General features: G+C 39.5%; 1 protein-coding gene across 2 annotated transcripts in view; it reads right to left on the bottom strand.

Moving 5' to 3' along the window:
- Window positions 1-15,499, bottom strand: part of PKP2 (plakophilin 2) — a 94,894-nt gene that overhangs the window by 15,630 nt on the left and 63,765 nt on the right. For both annotated transcript variants that reach the window (XM_058743128.1, XM_058743129.1), the window contains exons 7-9: window positions 6,129-6,246; window positions 5,115-5,279; window positions 4,036-4,209 (exon numbers count right to left, since the gene is read on the bottom strand). In XM_058743128.1, coding sequence (XP_058599111.1) covers window positions 4,036-4,209; window positions 5,115-5,279; window positions 6,129-6,246 — 457 coding nt within the window. The remainder of the gene's footprint in view (window positions 1-4,035; window positions 4,210-5,114; window positions 5,280-6,128; window positions 6,247-15,499) is intronic.

Raw genomic sequence — 15,499 nt, 5'->3', positions numbered from 1 at the left:
TAGTCAGTCAACTATTTGCAAAAAGCACTTCTAGTTCATATTGTCCTGATTACTAAGGAGGTTTTAAGAACCTTTTGAAATGTTTATTGGCCATTTTGTGAAGCACCTGTTCAAGTCTCTTGCCAGTTTTCTTTGGATTACCTTTTGATTATTAATTTGATGAGTTTTTAAAAAAATTTTTTTTATGTTTTATTTTTTATATTTAAGAGAGAGAGAGACAGACAGACAGAGAGGGACTAGGGGAGGGGCAGAGAGACAGAATCTCAAGCAGGCTCCAGGCTTCAAGCTGTCAGCACAGAGTCCAACACGGGGCTCGAACTCATGAACTGTGAGATCATGACCTCAACCGAGGTCGGACGCTTAACTGACTGAGCCTCCCAGGCGCCACGATGAGTTGTCATATTTTCTACATACCAACCTTTGTTACTTACACACGTTGAAAAAATCTTTTTCTACTTTGTGGTTTGACTCTTTACTGTCTTAACAATGTCTTTGGATAGCATAGCACCATAAGTTATTAATTTTAATGTAGTCAATTTATAAAACACATACTTTATAGTAGTACTTTTTGCATCCACTTTTATCTTTTTTTTTTTTAAAACAAGATGGTTTTTTTTTTTTTAATTTTTTTTTAACGTTTATTTATTTTTGAGACAGAGAGAGACAGAGCATGAATGGGGGAGGGTCAGAGAGAGAGGGAGACACAGAATCTGAAACAGGTTCCAGGCTCTGAGCGGTCAGCACAGAGCCCAACGCCGGGCTCGAACTCACGGACCGCGAGATCATGACCTGAGCCGAAGTTGGACGCTTAACCGACTGAGCCACCCAGGCGCCCCTGGCATCCACTTTTAAATAATCTTCCCCTTTCATGAAAATATCCTTTCACAAGCTTTATAGTTTTGTCTTTAACATTTAAATCTCATTGCTGTTGTAACTTGTTTTCTAGTAAGGTGTGAGGGTAGGGGATATGTTTGTTTTTTCCTAACAGATATGAAATTAAAAACTTCTAAAGTGTTTTAGAAATTTGAAAAGTGCTTATTTCAATGGTTTTTAACTTTGACTATGTGATGTTTAATTAACTTATTTCTACTGATACATAACTGACACACACATTGTATCCATTCTAGTTTAGGCTCTTTGCACATGACCATCAACTTGCTCAGTGCTATCTCAGTTATGAGCACAAGGTTAATAGACTGGATATTTCCTGAAATTATTTTAAATGCCCTGCTTTTCATGTTTTCCTATTCAATGATTCTTTTTGGAAATTATAAAACCAAGTATTTTTTATCACACAATTTAAGCATAACAAAATTAGGAACAGTGATAACTAGAAAAGATATATATGTAAGTTAAAATTTTCATAAAAAGCATCTTTTAACTTAAAAGAACATATCATTGTCCCATGGTGCCAAGGATTTTCTCCTATAAATCTCCAGTCAAATGAAACTCTAACAATTCTGAGTATGGATTAATACCAGTTCAGTGTAAGCCTCCTTTCAGGGAACTGGACTGGTCTAACATTAGGTATGATTTTAAATGCCTCGACACAATTAGGACAGTTATGATGCTATCTCCAATGCTTCGATTCCTTTTGGACTTGGAATCTCCTAGTGCCTTAAATTCCTATTTTGTTTATCCCAGTTAGATTATTACCAAACACAGGGATTTAATCTTATTTACTGCTCTAGGCTAGTGCCTGCTATATGGTAGGCACTCAAAAAATGTTTGTTTAATAAATGAATGAAGGAACTTAAGCTCTAGGTAATAAACTACATATTCAGAACTTAAGTAGTGTGTTTCTGTATGTAGTATCTATCCTCGGGAACATGGAAACATTTCTGGACTGTTTGGATTCTATGAGAGATCTTGGACTGGAAGAGGCTAAAAGCCAAGCTTAAAGGGTTAGCTCATATTGAACCATACTCAGAACACAGTGGACTCGGATATCCATACACATACATGTACACCAAGTTAATTCCTGGCATTTTCTTTTAAGTTGGCTGGTAGTTAATAGGAGGGTTTCTGTAGTTTGGCAAAGTGAAAAAAAAAATGGTTTTGGGGAACATAGCATGGGAAAATGGGAAGGTAAGAGGACTGTGTCGTTCCTGTAGTTTCTTGTTTCCTTCTCTTCATGCATGCACAAGTAAATTTTGCAGAAAATCAGAGAGGTTAAAGTTTTGTCATATATATACATATACATATATATATGTATATATATGCATATATACGTATACGTATACATACACATATGTATACATACGTGTATATATACATACATATATACATACGTATATATGTATATATGTATGTGTATATATACACGTATGTATATACACACATATATATGTATATACACATGTGTGTGTGTGTATACACACACGTATATACATTTTTAAGTAATCTCTACACCCGTATGGGTCTCAAACTCGCAACCCCGAGATCAAGAGTCACATGCTCTACTGACTTAGCCAGCCAGGCACACACAGGGGAGGGGCAGGCAGAGAGGGAGAGAGAGAACCTTAAGCAGGCTCCACACCCAGAAAAGAATCTGATACAAGGCTCGAGAGCATGACCTGAGCCAAAATGAAGAGTCATGCTTAACTGAAGGAGCCACCCAGGCACTCCTATTTGTGTTAAGAGAAATATTGGTTTTACAATTTCACAATTTTGTTCAAAACAGAGCAAGCTTCTCTGTAAACACATTAAAGAATGAACATGGTTTCTCAAGTAAAGAATAAATAATATTTTTGTTATCCAGAAGAGTATTCTTCTCTATGGGGATGGATAATTGGAAACTGGACATATTATGAACTATTATGGGGGGAGGTTATTCTAATGATTTCATGACCAAGGCAAGGAATATAAGCTCAGTTCAAATAACTACATATTTATAGAATCCCTAACTATGAAGTAAGGTGTAAAATACATGGGGGAGGGAATGAGCTTTTACTGTTTTATATATTTTTGACTTTGCTGGTATAAAGTAAGCACATCAGGAAGAGAAGCAACTCCTTATTCTGCAGTTGAGTTTTTGGGGCATAAAAGCACAGATGTCCTTTCCAACTCCATTCCCAGTAGACATCTGTTGTTTTTGCCTGCCCAGCACTCATTCTTCCTTTTGGTGATGAGCCACCCCTTTAGCATTTCAGTCCATGTGATACAAGTGGCAGTGACCCCTGTCTGCTCTAACCCATCCCCTGAAATTCACATCTGGGCACACTACCGAGTCCTGGACAATCAGAACATCACAGGCTCCTAGCCACAGGTACTTCTTCAGAAATGGGCAAGTGAAACGTATGTCTTGAGTTCCAAATGGAGTTATTGAGAAAATGGTAGTTTCTTTTCTGTGGGGACACTGGCCTGGATAAAAGGTAAGTCTGAAATCACTGGTGACCTTTCCTGCCATATGAGGAGAGCTTTTGAGAATAAAACCAAAAGAGCAAAGAGAACCCAGAGATAAAGTTATAATTACAATTGTTGGAGCACCTTACCCACCACCTTGGACTTTTCAGTTAAATGAGCCAAGAAATTACTCTTTTTTTGCCCAGGCCAGTAGGTAGGATTCTGAGACTTGTAACTGAAAGAGCTCTAATATAAATATCTAGGAGTCTTTCACTCACAGCCTGACTTGGCTCTGTAGAAATGGAGGCTGAAAGTCCTAGAAAGCTGGAACTCTTGCTGGAAATTATAGAGAACTGTCTTAACCGAAGAGAGAAAAACTTTTGCTCTTACTTTACTACCTCATCTCTGAACCTGATGTAGGTATGTCCTATAGCGTCATTATTTTTTTTAATGTTTATTTATTTATTTTGAGAGACAGAGACAGCAGTGGAGGGGTAGAGAGAGGACAGAGAGAATCCCAAGCAGGCTCCGCACTGTCAGCATAGAGCCCGACACAGGGCTCAAACTCACGAACTGTGACATCATGACCTGAGCCAAAACCAAGAGTCCGATGCTTAACCAACTGAGCCACCCAGGCGCCCCAACAATGTCGTTGTTTTTAAAAAGCAGAAAAACAGGGGCGATACTCACTGGTCCACTTCCTGCTGTGAGATTCTGCAGAGCTCCCAAAGACGCTTCCTGAGTGTAGTTTCGGACACTCTTGGCGATCAAGGACAGATACATCCTTATCACGATGGAATGCCACAGCCATTCCACACCCTTGGGGTTGCTCTTTTCTTCCGGCATTGGTATGTCCTGATATTGCTAACCACATACACAATGAAATCCAGAATTAATGCCTTCGAGTCATTTCTACAATTCCACACCCAAACCAAGGAGCAGAAATACCATCTAGTCTAGAGAGACTAATACTTTGCATAATAACAAGCGCCTGGTATGGAAACGAAAAGGCAAATAGGTATGATATCCAATCAGTTAACTTTGAGCTCACAATGACTGTTTCTCCTTAACAACATCCTGTAAACCTCCCAACTTTACATTTCATAGTGAAAGAGAATCTAAGAGAATTAAGCATAGGCTATTCTAGAATAGTTTTCAGGCTGCTGTTAAGCTAGAAGCTAAATTAGTCACAACCACCCTGGAGATAAGAAAAACAGGCCTCTTCCCCAAGTCTTGTGAAGTTGTCTGGGATAACATCAGGATTCTAAGCTTACCAGTTGCTCTCCAAGTTCACAAATACACACCATGATAGTCTGAGGAATAGGAGGGGTGACATTCTTCCAGTTTTCACAAAATGCCGGAATGCACAGTATTTCTTCATATGGGTGTACTTTTAGGATATCCAGAGCCAAGCATCAGGGTCGCTATTAATATTAAGCAATTTCTACACCATTGACTATACTATATTAAGCTTATTTCCTAACTTATAAAGCATACAGCAGTATGATGTTGCGGTGAACAATGCAAATCTGGAGCCAGACTGCCCAGGACTGAATTCTATCCCCTCTACTAATTTCCTAAATTTTTCTGGGAAAATTCATTAACCTTTCGGTACTTCTGTTTCCTCATCAGTAAATGAGGATACCAACAATGCACACCTCGTAAGGTGGATGTAAGGATTAGAACAAATTAAAATAGTGCCTGAGATACACTAAGTACTCAGAAATACACACATACACACTTTGGCTTTCAAAGTCTTCCCAACATACCTCTTTTATTTTCCTGCTTCGACTGCCAAAACACCCAATACTTTTGTTGTTGTCGGCCTGGATAGTCCGATTTTGAATATAGATACTCTGGGAATATCTGTCTGGGAGCTCTGTCTCCAGCTGGTAGGAGAGGTTATGAAGAATGCACACACAGTTCTCCGTGGCCTGAGAAAAGAGGATGTGCATATTGACCATATAGACATAGATGCCCCTTTGCATGTATGCTATCACCTATCACAGGACTTACTAGGTTTTAGATCTTACACAGTTTACTGGATGCTGTAGGGTGTGCTTGGACTGTGGGGTTCCCTGGGTGCGGGGAGTGGAATGAGTATGGCTAGATCACGAATGGTCATGAGCACAATATTAGGACATAGAGGCTGAATTTCTTACAACCCCGGAGAGCCTTTCTAGTTCACTTTTAAGGGTGTGTTCAGAACGATTCTATATTTTAAGATACATAATTTAGTAGTCACATGGAGCTGGAAAACTGAAGCTATTGTTTACAGGACCAGTTAGGGGCTACTGCAGTGATCACTATGAAAGATGCACAAAGCAGCAGTATGAGGGAGGAATGGACAAACTGGAGGGCGTTTCTGAGGTGGAGCACACATGGTTTGCTGCCTGGTGGATACGGGATGTGAGGAAGGTAGTCGGAGATTACTCAGATTTCTGCTTTCATTTGGTAGATGGTGATAATTGTTAAGGATTATTCAGAGAAGGAGCAAGTTTGGGAGTAAGAGAAGAGATGAATTTAAGTTCATTGCTGCACATGTAGCACAGGCCTCCATTCAAATATCTACACAGAGCTGTTAAATGGCTAATTGTAAATTTGGGTCTGGAAAGTAGACGGAAAAATGGGGTTAGGCAGATTTTAATATTTCTAAGCATGGATGGGATATCTTAAGCTTAGCAAATGAGTTAATGCCAAATAGCTACTTCCAGAATACTCTGAAGAGTCTTAGTAAGACAAAGTAGGTAAATCAAATGCAAGATATTTAATGCGTGAATCACCTTGTCATCTGGCTGGTAATCTGCAATGGTTCCTCTAACATAATGAACCAGCGAGTCGATCAGTCCATCACACCTTCTCATCACTTTCCTCCCATCAGGGCCTGCTGAGCTCATGTTTCTACCAGGAAAAACAAACAACCAACCATAAGACTTAAGCTGTGTATCTAATAGGGCTTTATTTCAAAGCTTTATTTGATTGATGCTTCTTCCATGCGTCTGGAAAACTGACAAATATGTAAAAGTGTGGCAGACACTTCCTGGGGTCAATTAATTATCAATTTCTCAATGGTTTTCAAATCTGGACACAACTTCTAACTATATTCATATAACATGTTGTCATGTCAATAAAAGCTTTCTGTCTACTTCACTCTAAGCACCAAGGTCATAGCATCATTTACTTAATCTGAAATCCATCTCTGAGAGGATAGATATGAGGCAAACATTTTGCAAGTAAAAGAACAAATGGTACATTAGACACAGTATAGTAGATGTCCAAGTCCCAACCTGTTCCGTGTCTTAACTCTAAGTAACTTAAAGTTACTTAAATTCTCTGGGCCTCAATTTCCACATTTATAAAGACATGATGTTGGACTATATTATTTTGGGGTTTTGTAGATTTCAGTGTAAACAATTACTGACAAATATCAACTCAGATGTTCTAAAATGTGATGATTTAATAGCTAAAATGGCAGACAGATGTGACAAAAGTGTAAAGTTCCACAGTTAAGACCTAAGTCAAGAGCATGACCTATAAATATCTTTGTACTTAGTCTATTTCTAATTTTGCTAGGTCATGACATCTTTCTATAAACAGTAACTACATCTGCAAGTGGAGATTGCTTCCTTATAGAGAACTGAAACGTATCAAATACAGCAAAGTAATTTATTTGGAGATCGTATTTCTTTTTTTTTTTTTTTTTTTTTTATTTATTTTTGGGACAGAGAGAGACAGAGCATGAACAGGGGAGGGGCAGAGAGAGAGGGAGACACAGAATCGGAAACAGGCTCCAGGCTCCGAGCCATCAGCCCAGAGCCTGACGCGGGGCTCGAACTCACGGACCACGAGATCGTGACCTGGCTGAAGTCGGACGCTTAACCGACTGCGCCACCCAGGCACCCCTGGAGATCGTATTTCAAATTCAGATCACGTTTATACTCTAGTATTATTATTACTATGTTCCTCTGGGTTAAGGTTTTCTTCTTAGCATAGCAATTAAAAAAGTTGAATTCCCCACAGTGTTAACACTTCTGTCAACAAAAATGGCACAAGAGCAGCATCTTCACATTCTTTGAATTTTGAGAATCACCCTTTGGCTAACTTTAATTGCTAAGAACAAGTCCTATAAAATTTATCAGACTCGTTCTTTTTACTGGCAGGTAGAACATTCAAAGGATATTCAAAAGTTTTTATTTACAATGTCGCTGTCATTCTGAACATCAAAAGAATTACAATTCTGAGAACGTTTGAGTTATTCTTCATCTTTAAAATAATAGGTTATGGAGTGCCTGCATGGCTTTCAGTTGGTTGAGCAACTGGCTCTTGGTTTTGGTTCAGGTTATGATCTCATGGCTTTGTTGATTCCTGCATCGGGCTCTGTGCTGGCAGTGCAAAGCCTACTTGGGATTCTGTCTCCCGCTCTCTCTGCCCCTCCCCAACTCATTCTGTCTCTGTCTCTCTCAAAATAAATAAACTTAGGGGCGCCTGGGTGGCTTAGTCGGTTAAGTGTCCAACTTTGGCTCAGGTCATGATCCAACAGTTTGTAAGTTCGAGCCCCATGTTGGGCTCTGTGCTGACAGCTCAGAGCCTGGAGCCTTCTTCGGATTCTGTGCTTCCCTCTCTCTCTGCCTCTCCCCGACTTGTGCTCTGTCTCTGTCTCTCTCAAAAATAAATAAAATGTAAAAAAAAAAAAATTTTTTTTAATAAAAAAAAATAAACTTAAAAAATAAAATAACATATTGCACCAAGTGATTTCAAAAGCCTTTCTGCCCCCAAATACTGCTTTCGATACATACAAAGAACAAATGTGCCCAGCATTGTGTTAAGAACTAGTGGGAACAAGAAAGCACACACAGCATTGTATCCTGCTCCCGCGAAGACCACATCTATAGGATGAAATCAATGATACAAGACTGCTTTTAACCCACAAAAATGCAAGTTCATGATTCATCCTAACAGTCGAGGAGAGAATGGTTGCTGGATCAATACAATGAATTTTTTTTATATGGAATTTATTGTCAGTTTCCATACAACACCCAGTGCTCATCCCAAAAGATGCCCTCTTCAATGCCCATCACCAATCCTCCCCTCCCTCCCTCCCACCCCCCATCAACCCTCAGTTTGTTCTCAGTTTTTAAGAGTCTCTTATGCTTTGGCTCTCTCCCACTCTAACCTCTTTTTTTTTTTTTTCCCCTTCCCATCCCCCATGGGTTTCTGTTACGTTTCTCAGGATCCACCTAAGAGTGAAAACATATGGTATCTGTCTTTCTCTGTATGACTTATTTCACTTAGCATCACACTCTCCAGTTCCATCCACGTTGGTACCAAGGGCCATATTTCATTCTTTCTCATTGCCATGTAGTACTCCATTGTGTATATAAACCACAATTTCTTTATCCATTCATCAGTTGGTGGACATTTAGGCTCTTTCCATAATTTGGCTATTGTTGAGAGTGCTGCTATAAACATTGGGGTACAAGTGCCCCTATGCATCAGGACTCCTGTATCCCTTGGGTAAATTCCTAGCAGTGCTATTGCTGGGTCATAGGGTAGGGTAGGTCTATTTTTAATTTTCTGAGGAACCTTCACACTGTTTTCCAGAGCGGCTGCACCAATTTGCATTCCCACCAACAGTGCAAGAGGGTTCCTGTTTCTCCACATCCTCTCCAGCATCTATAGTCTCCTGATTTGTTCATTTTGGCCACTCTCACTGGCGTGAGGTGATATCTGAGTGTGGTTTTGATTTGTATTTCCCTGATGAGGAGCAATGTTGAGCATCTTTTCATGTGCCTGCTGGCCAGCTGGATGTCTTCTTTAGAGAAGTGTCTATTCTACAATGAATTTTTAACTTTAACAAAATCCCTTCTGTGACTCTGGTTTTCATTTGACTATTCTAATTACAGATTCACCTCTTTATTCTCTTTATTTACTTTTTACTGTACCATTGAAAAAAGAAAACTCATGGGTTCATAAACTGTAAATCAAACCATTTTTACTGTAGGTTTTGCCCAAGAAATGATCATTTGCACCAAGATCCTGTATCCACTCTTTGAAGAAGCTTGACAGAAACTGAAAAAGCATCTTTTCCAGTCATCTCATCTTATACCTGGAGAAACTGAGGTCCACAGAGTTTAAGTTACTTTTCTTGATGATAGCACAGTAGTGGTAACGTCAGGATAGGAGAGCTATTCTTTATTTTCCAGAATAGAGCATGCCTCGTCTAACATTTATTCACTCTGCCATTTGGTTAGCAAACACCATATGTCCCCCAACTCTGAGACAATGCTATCACGTGTTTGAAAGCTTCCCTTTGACCTTTGCAACCTCTGGCTTGGAGAAATGGCAGTAGTCTAAAATTGCTTTGACAAATCAAAAGATTTCTCACTAGCTGAAGCCACTATATACCTTGCAGATGGATGGCTTAACTTCGTTCAACTTCAAAGTGTTTATTGTGGGTGAGAATGGTAATTCAAATTGGCAGGACTGCCAGTTCACACGCATGAACTGCTGTCTTGCAGTTTGGTATTATCCAGACTCTGCTTGCTTGAAATGGGACTTATCAGGATTTTCTGGCAGTTGATACCGTTGTTGACAGAAAGTGCATGGAACCCCACTGCTTCAGTCATTTGCTCCTGCATATCAAAAATAGTTCCTACCTTACTTAACCACCCAGAAATATGAACGATAAGGGTGGATTATTTTATAGTGCTATATCCATGAATAGAAGTCACTAGTCAGAAAGGAATTTGCTATTGCACCACTCTGAAAAGAAGCAGTAATTACTAAAATGATATATCTATTTTAAAGTACTAAAATAGTTTTTTCAATAGCTAGTATTTAAGCTTGTGGGAATCAGAGAAATAAACCGTGATGATCTCAGGCAGAATGGAAGCTTTTACAATATATCTCATGAATCCTAAGAAATATTTCCTTACATGTAGCCCAATGGAAGTTTAATATGAAAAAAATCCCAAAGTTATAAATGGAACAATATCAAGCATCAGTATGTCAAAACAAAAATCCTACTGAAAAGTAAGAGAATGAGCAAACACATGACTCATTAAAAATTGATTATCAGAGTTACCAATGAATATATTAGAAATGCTTAATTTAGTGTCTATGGTGTTAACTCAATTAAATGATGCATTTACTTCCTCTGGTATAATCTAGCCAAAGTCTTAGTAAGTATGTGGGCAACTTCCAGGAAGCTGAAACCTCATGCTGTTGGTACACTGAAATTTAAAAACCAGGTCCTTAGGGGCACCTGAGTGGCTCCGTCGGTTAAATGTCTGACTTCGGCTCAGGTCATGACCTTATGGTTTGTGAGTTCCAGCCCCACATCAGGCTCTGTGCTGTCAGCTCAGAGCCTGGAGCCTGCTTTGGATTCTGTGTCTCCTCTCTCTCTGCCCCTCCCCCACTCACGCTGTGTCTCTGTCTCACAAAGACAAATAAATGTTAAAAAATTTTAAAAGAAAAATAAAAAAAATAAAAACCAGGTCCTTGGAGTGGGGGTTGGAGGCAGGTGGCCAGGGCCTCAGAAGAAGGAATATAAACTCATTGCACCAAGGCAGGGAATATAAATACAGTGACCAAGGCAGGGCTGTTTTGGAGCTCTTCACCTTCACTGAGTCAGACTGGGAGGACACCAGTTTCATCGGTTGCTTGTGATCTTTATACACATGAAGGTATTGGGGCGTCTGGGTGGCTCAGTCGGTTAAGCATCTGACTTCGGCTCAGGTCATGATCTTGTGGTCTGTGAGTTTGAGCCCCGCGTCGGGCTCTGTGCTGACAGCTCGGAGCCTGCAGCCTGCTTCGGATTCTGTGTCTTCCTTTCTCTGACCCTCCCCCATTCATGCTCTCTCTCTGTCTCAAAAATAAATAAACGTTTAAAAAAAAAAAAAGGTAATACCTTAATACGCAAGGTATTAAAAAGAGTTTTTCTGGTAATGTGACCTGTAATAGGTGGGGAAAAAATAGAATCTGAACCCTCTGTACATCTCTGAACAAAACCTCACATATTTAGGAGGATTCGGGCGTTTTATCCAAAAGCGAATCAGCGATTCGTGACTCTGTCTGCGACCACTTATCTCCCACATTCCTGAGTGTCACAATGAAAAGAAGAAAAGAAAACCAAACACCCTGGACCTCGCTAGAATTAAAAGAAGAATGGTATATCCTTGTTAAGATTAATGACAGGGTGACTAAACCTTCAATTCATACGGTGAACCAAAGAATGGACAAAGTCAAATGATAAAAATAACTGCAATTTAGTGTGTGTGACAGATAGAGTAGGCATTATATAAATATTATGATCTGTAATTTTCATAAAATTCCCCCAAATCACAGCATGCTAAAATCTCATTTGGAATCCTGACCTGTGACTCCTGTTTAAAATCAGAATTATCTGCTTCTAGTAGGATTTTTATTGGCCCTTCCATCAACAATTATCTGTGTGTGGCTGCTTGTAGGCAGGCATGCTGTTACAACCAGTCTGCCAGCACTGAAAGAAAGTTTGTTACAACACAGAATGTTCAAAGCTCACTGTGTGGTGCATGGCCAACTAGCTAGGGGAAATGAACACGGTATGTTAACTATACTGAAATTAAAATTAAAAAAAAAATAAAGTGAAAGGCTATAATTGTTTACCAGATAGGAGAATGACAGATAATAATATGGTTAAAGTCAATCTTTTTTTTTTTTTTTTTAATTTATTAGAGAGAGCGAGAGCGCGAGTGCGTGTCTGCACATGTGTGCACACAAGCAGGGGAGGGGTAGAGAGAGAAGGAGAGAAAGAAAATCCCAAGCAGGCTCTGCAGTGCAGAACCTGATGCGGGGCTTGAACTCACAAACCAAGAGATCATGGCCTGAACCCAAGTCAGCCTCTTAACGACTGAGCCACCCAGATGCCCCAAAGTAAGATACTTCACCAACAAGTAATTCTAAGAGGCAGAGATTTTTTAAAAATATTTTAAAAATATTTACTTACTTTTGGGGCAGGGAGAGGGCAGAGAAAGGAGACACAGAATCTGAAGCAGGCTCCAACTCACGGACCGTGAGATCATGACCTGAGCCAAAGACAGACACTTAACTATGTCACCCAGCCCCCCCCCCCCCATTTTTTTTTAAATGGGGCAATGTCTACTGATTATAGGTGTGGTTTTCTACTAACACACAGTTTACATGTGTATCACATGCAAGACCTACTGCCTGTGGGACCAGTCTTCAAGGTATAACCAAGCATACTGAAATAGTGATCACCTCAATGGTTTAAAAAATACTATGGCTACATCTTCACATTCACCAACAATTGTGGGATTTCTAATGTTATGCATCAGAAATTGTGCAGTAAGGCCTCAGTCCGCTAAGTGCTTGGTCAGAGTCCATTCTAAGACCCAACAGGCACTTGATAAGAGATTGGTGGATAAGGAGGCGTCCTTCTTCCTCTTGTTATTTGAGATTTAGGTCTGGGCTTTTGTTGATCTCTCAGCTGATATATATCAAACAGTTGGGCCTTGTCTGTGATTAACCCAGAGAAAGCAGCAGAGGCAGTCTGTTATTGCACAGAACAAAAGGGGAGCCTCATTTGAGCTGGCAGAGGGACAAAAACTCTTTGCCAAGAGAAGGGCTTGTCTGTTACCCTGAAGTCAACATCAGTTCCTGAAGGTATCTGCAAACATCAGCCAAAGTCAACTGTTTGGTCTGCAAACAGAAGCATCATTGGGAAGTAGAACAAAGCTCTCCCACCTACATATCTTGTTCCTTCCAGGACAAGGAACATTAACTGAACAAAGATATGTCAGCATCTATTATACATCAAGAAACCAGAAGGTAGAGGAGGAGAAAATCTGTCCTTAAAAATCCTTTAGTTTTGCTTTCCTGTATTTTTCAGGTCCTCCAAAAGTATTCTGAATAGTCAATGCAACCAGTAACAATCTGGTTGGCAGGTTAACAGTCCTTTCTTTTGGATTTAGCTGGCTGTTCAAGATAAAATGCCAAATTACATTTCAAATCAATTATCAAGAGCAAACTCATTTTTAAAATATGCCCAGAAGCCACTGGAACTTGGGTAGACACTCTTGACACCTAAGGGAGACATCTGGGTACCAGACTAAGATTGATAAAGTTGCTTACGTCCTAGCGAAAATCATATGATGCTCAGATAGTCTGTACCTCCAAGACAGCCATAGACTTTAACCACAGGATAGCAACAAAGTCATCAGCTGCTTTATCCAAATACATCAACCTGCTCATTTTTTTCTTAAATAATGATGAATCACAAAATTTTTAATAGTAATTCTGACTATGATAAGAGTTTCTTTGACAAAGAGAGATGTCATATAATTATTGAGAAGTACAATTTTTAATCTGGGCCTATCTGCTAAGGGCATGGATAGAACAGGAGAAAATTGAGTCTGAAGAAGTGAGACCTTTTCAAGGATTGTCATTGTGCTGTTTGACAATTCTAATGTGACATATACTCTTAAGAGCACTGGGCTGAGGGAGATCAGAGAGGGATGAAAACATGGCTGTATTTGCTTGGTTTGATGTTTGATTTGTTTGCTTTACTATCTTACTGATAAGAGATTTCAATTTTTTTTTAAATGTTTTTATTTATTTTTGAAGGAGAGAGACAGAGCATGAGTGGGGGAGGAACAGAGAGAGAGGGAGACACAGAATCCGAAGCGGGCTCCAGGCTCTGAGCTGTCAGCACAGAGCCTGATGCAGGGCTCGAACCTATGAACTGTGAGATCATGACCTGAGCCGAAGTCGGACGCTTAACTGACTGAGCCACCCAGAGGCCCCACTGATGAGAGATTTCAAACTGATGATCTGAAATCTCCAAGATTTAGCTTATAAAACATTTTTTAAAATCCAGATTTTATATACCCATTTATTTTTTAAACGTTTACTTTTGAGAGAGAGAGTGTGTGAGTGGAGGCGGGGCAGAGGGAGAGGGAGAAAGAATTCCAAATAGGCTCCATGCTGTCAGCACAAAGCCTGATGCAGGGCTTGAACCCACGAACTGTGAGATCACAACCTGAGCCAAAATCAAGAGTCGGATGCTCAATTGACTGAGCTACCCAGGAAGCTCTTATATATCCATTTAAATACAACTTACACCTTTTAAATTTATGTGAAGAGACATTTACAAAATAATTTAATCCGTTAAACTACACATTTGTTTCTATATTATTGGTGACCAAGAATTTCTGTCCCCCAAGAATTCTGATCCTTCCAGCTGGACTAAAAATCAAATTGACATGACACATATTTAGAGGAGAAAATCAAATAGCATATTTACAGTAGATTACAGAATCTACACAGTCATGGAAATTCCAAAGAATTTTGCCTGAAGTATATGAGGCAAAATGAAGTATATGAGTCATTCTGAACTAAGAAGAAGTGGGTAGGGGTCTGGGACTTCAGAGGAATATAATTTACAGGGCAGTAAGAGCAGATGTTTGGTAATTAGATGTTTGTCCTGCCATACAGATGGGTCAGATAAAATTTATCTCTGCTAATAACGCTTATTTTGGAAAGACCCCTAATTTAGGGTATTCTATGTAGTTAACAAAGGGGCAAAATTTTCTCTAGAGCCCACAGGATCTTGATTGCCTTCAGCTCAAAATAATCTTCATGTCAAGGTGGGCCCTCTTAGGGTGGTCTATCCTTGACCCCCACAGTATCTAAAATGTACCACATATAAAATGCAATTATAACTGATAGTATAACATTGCTGTAAATATTGCCAATTCCATTACATATGGTGTACAGGAGTAAATGTTGTCACCCCAAGGAATGCCTCTTTGACATATTATTTTAAGCTGGTTATTTTTAAGAAGTAGCAAACACAGGAGAAGGTCTGCAAACCAAGTGGAAGTTACACTTTTGTAAGAGACATTTACATTTATAAGGGAAATCTCCATTTGTGAAGGTGTCTCCTAGCTATATTGGCAAGTGGGGGAAGACTCTAAATCTCTAAAAAATTATCAATGGAGAAAGCATGAACTTAAAACTGCCTAACAGCCTTATTCTTGTTTACTGTGGTTTGCCTGGTAACTTCCCTGACTCCCACCCCCAACGTCTTCTTTGTCTCTGACTGAAGATGATATTTAAGGTGATGGCTTTAGCCATTTTGGGGAGTTACTCAGTT

This window comes from Neofelis nebulosa, chromosome 8 (assembly GCF_028018385.1).
Source record: "Neofelis nebulosa isolate mNeoNeb1 chromosome 8, mNeoNeb1.pri, whole genome shotgun sequence".
NCBI lineage: Eukaryota > Metazoa > Chordata > Mammalia > Carnivora > Felidae > Neofelis > Neofelis nebulosa.
This window is presented reverse-complemented; position numbering and strand designations above follow the sequence as displayed.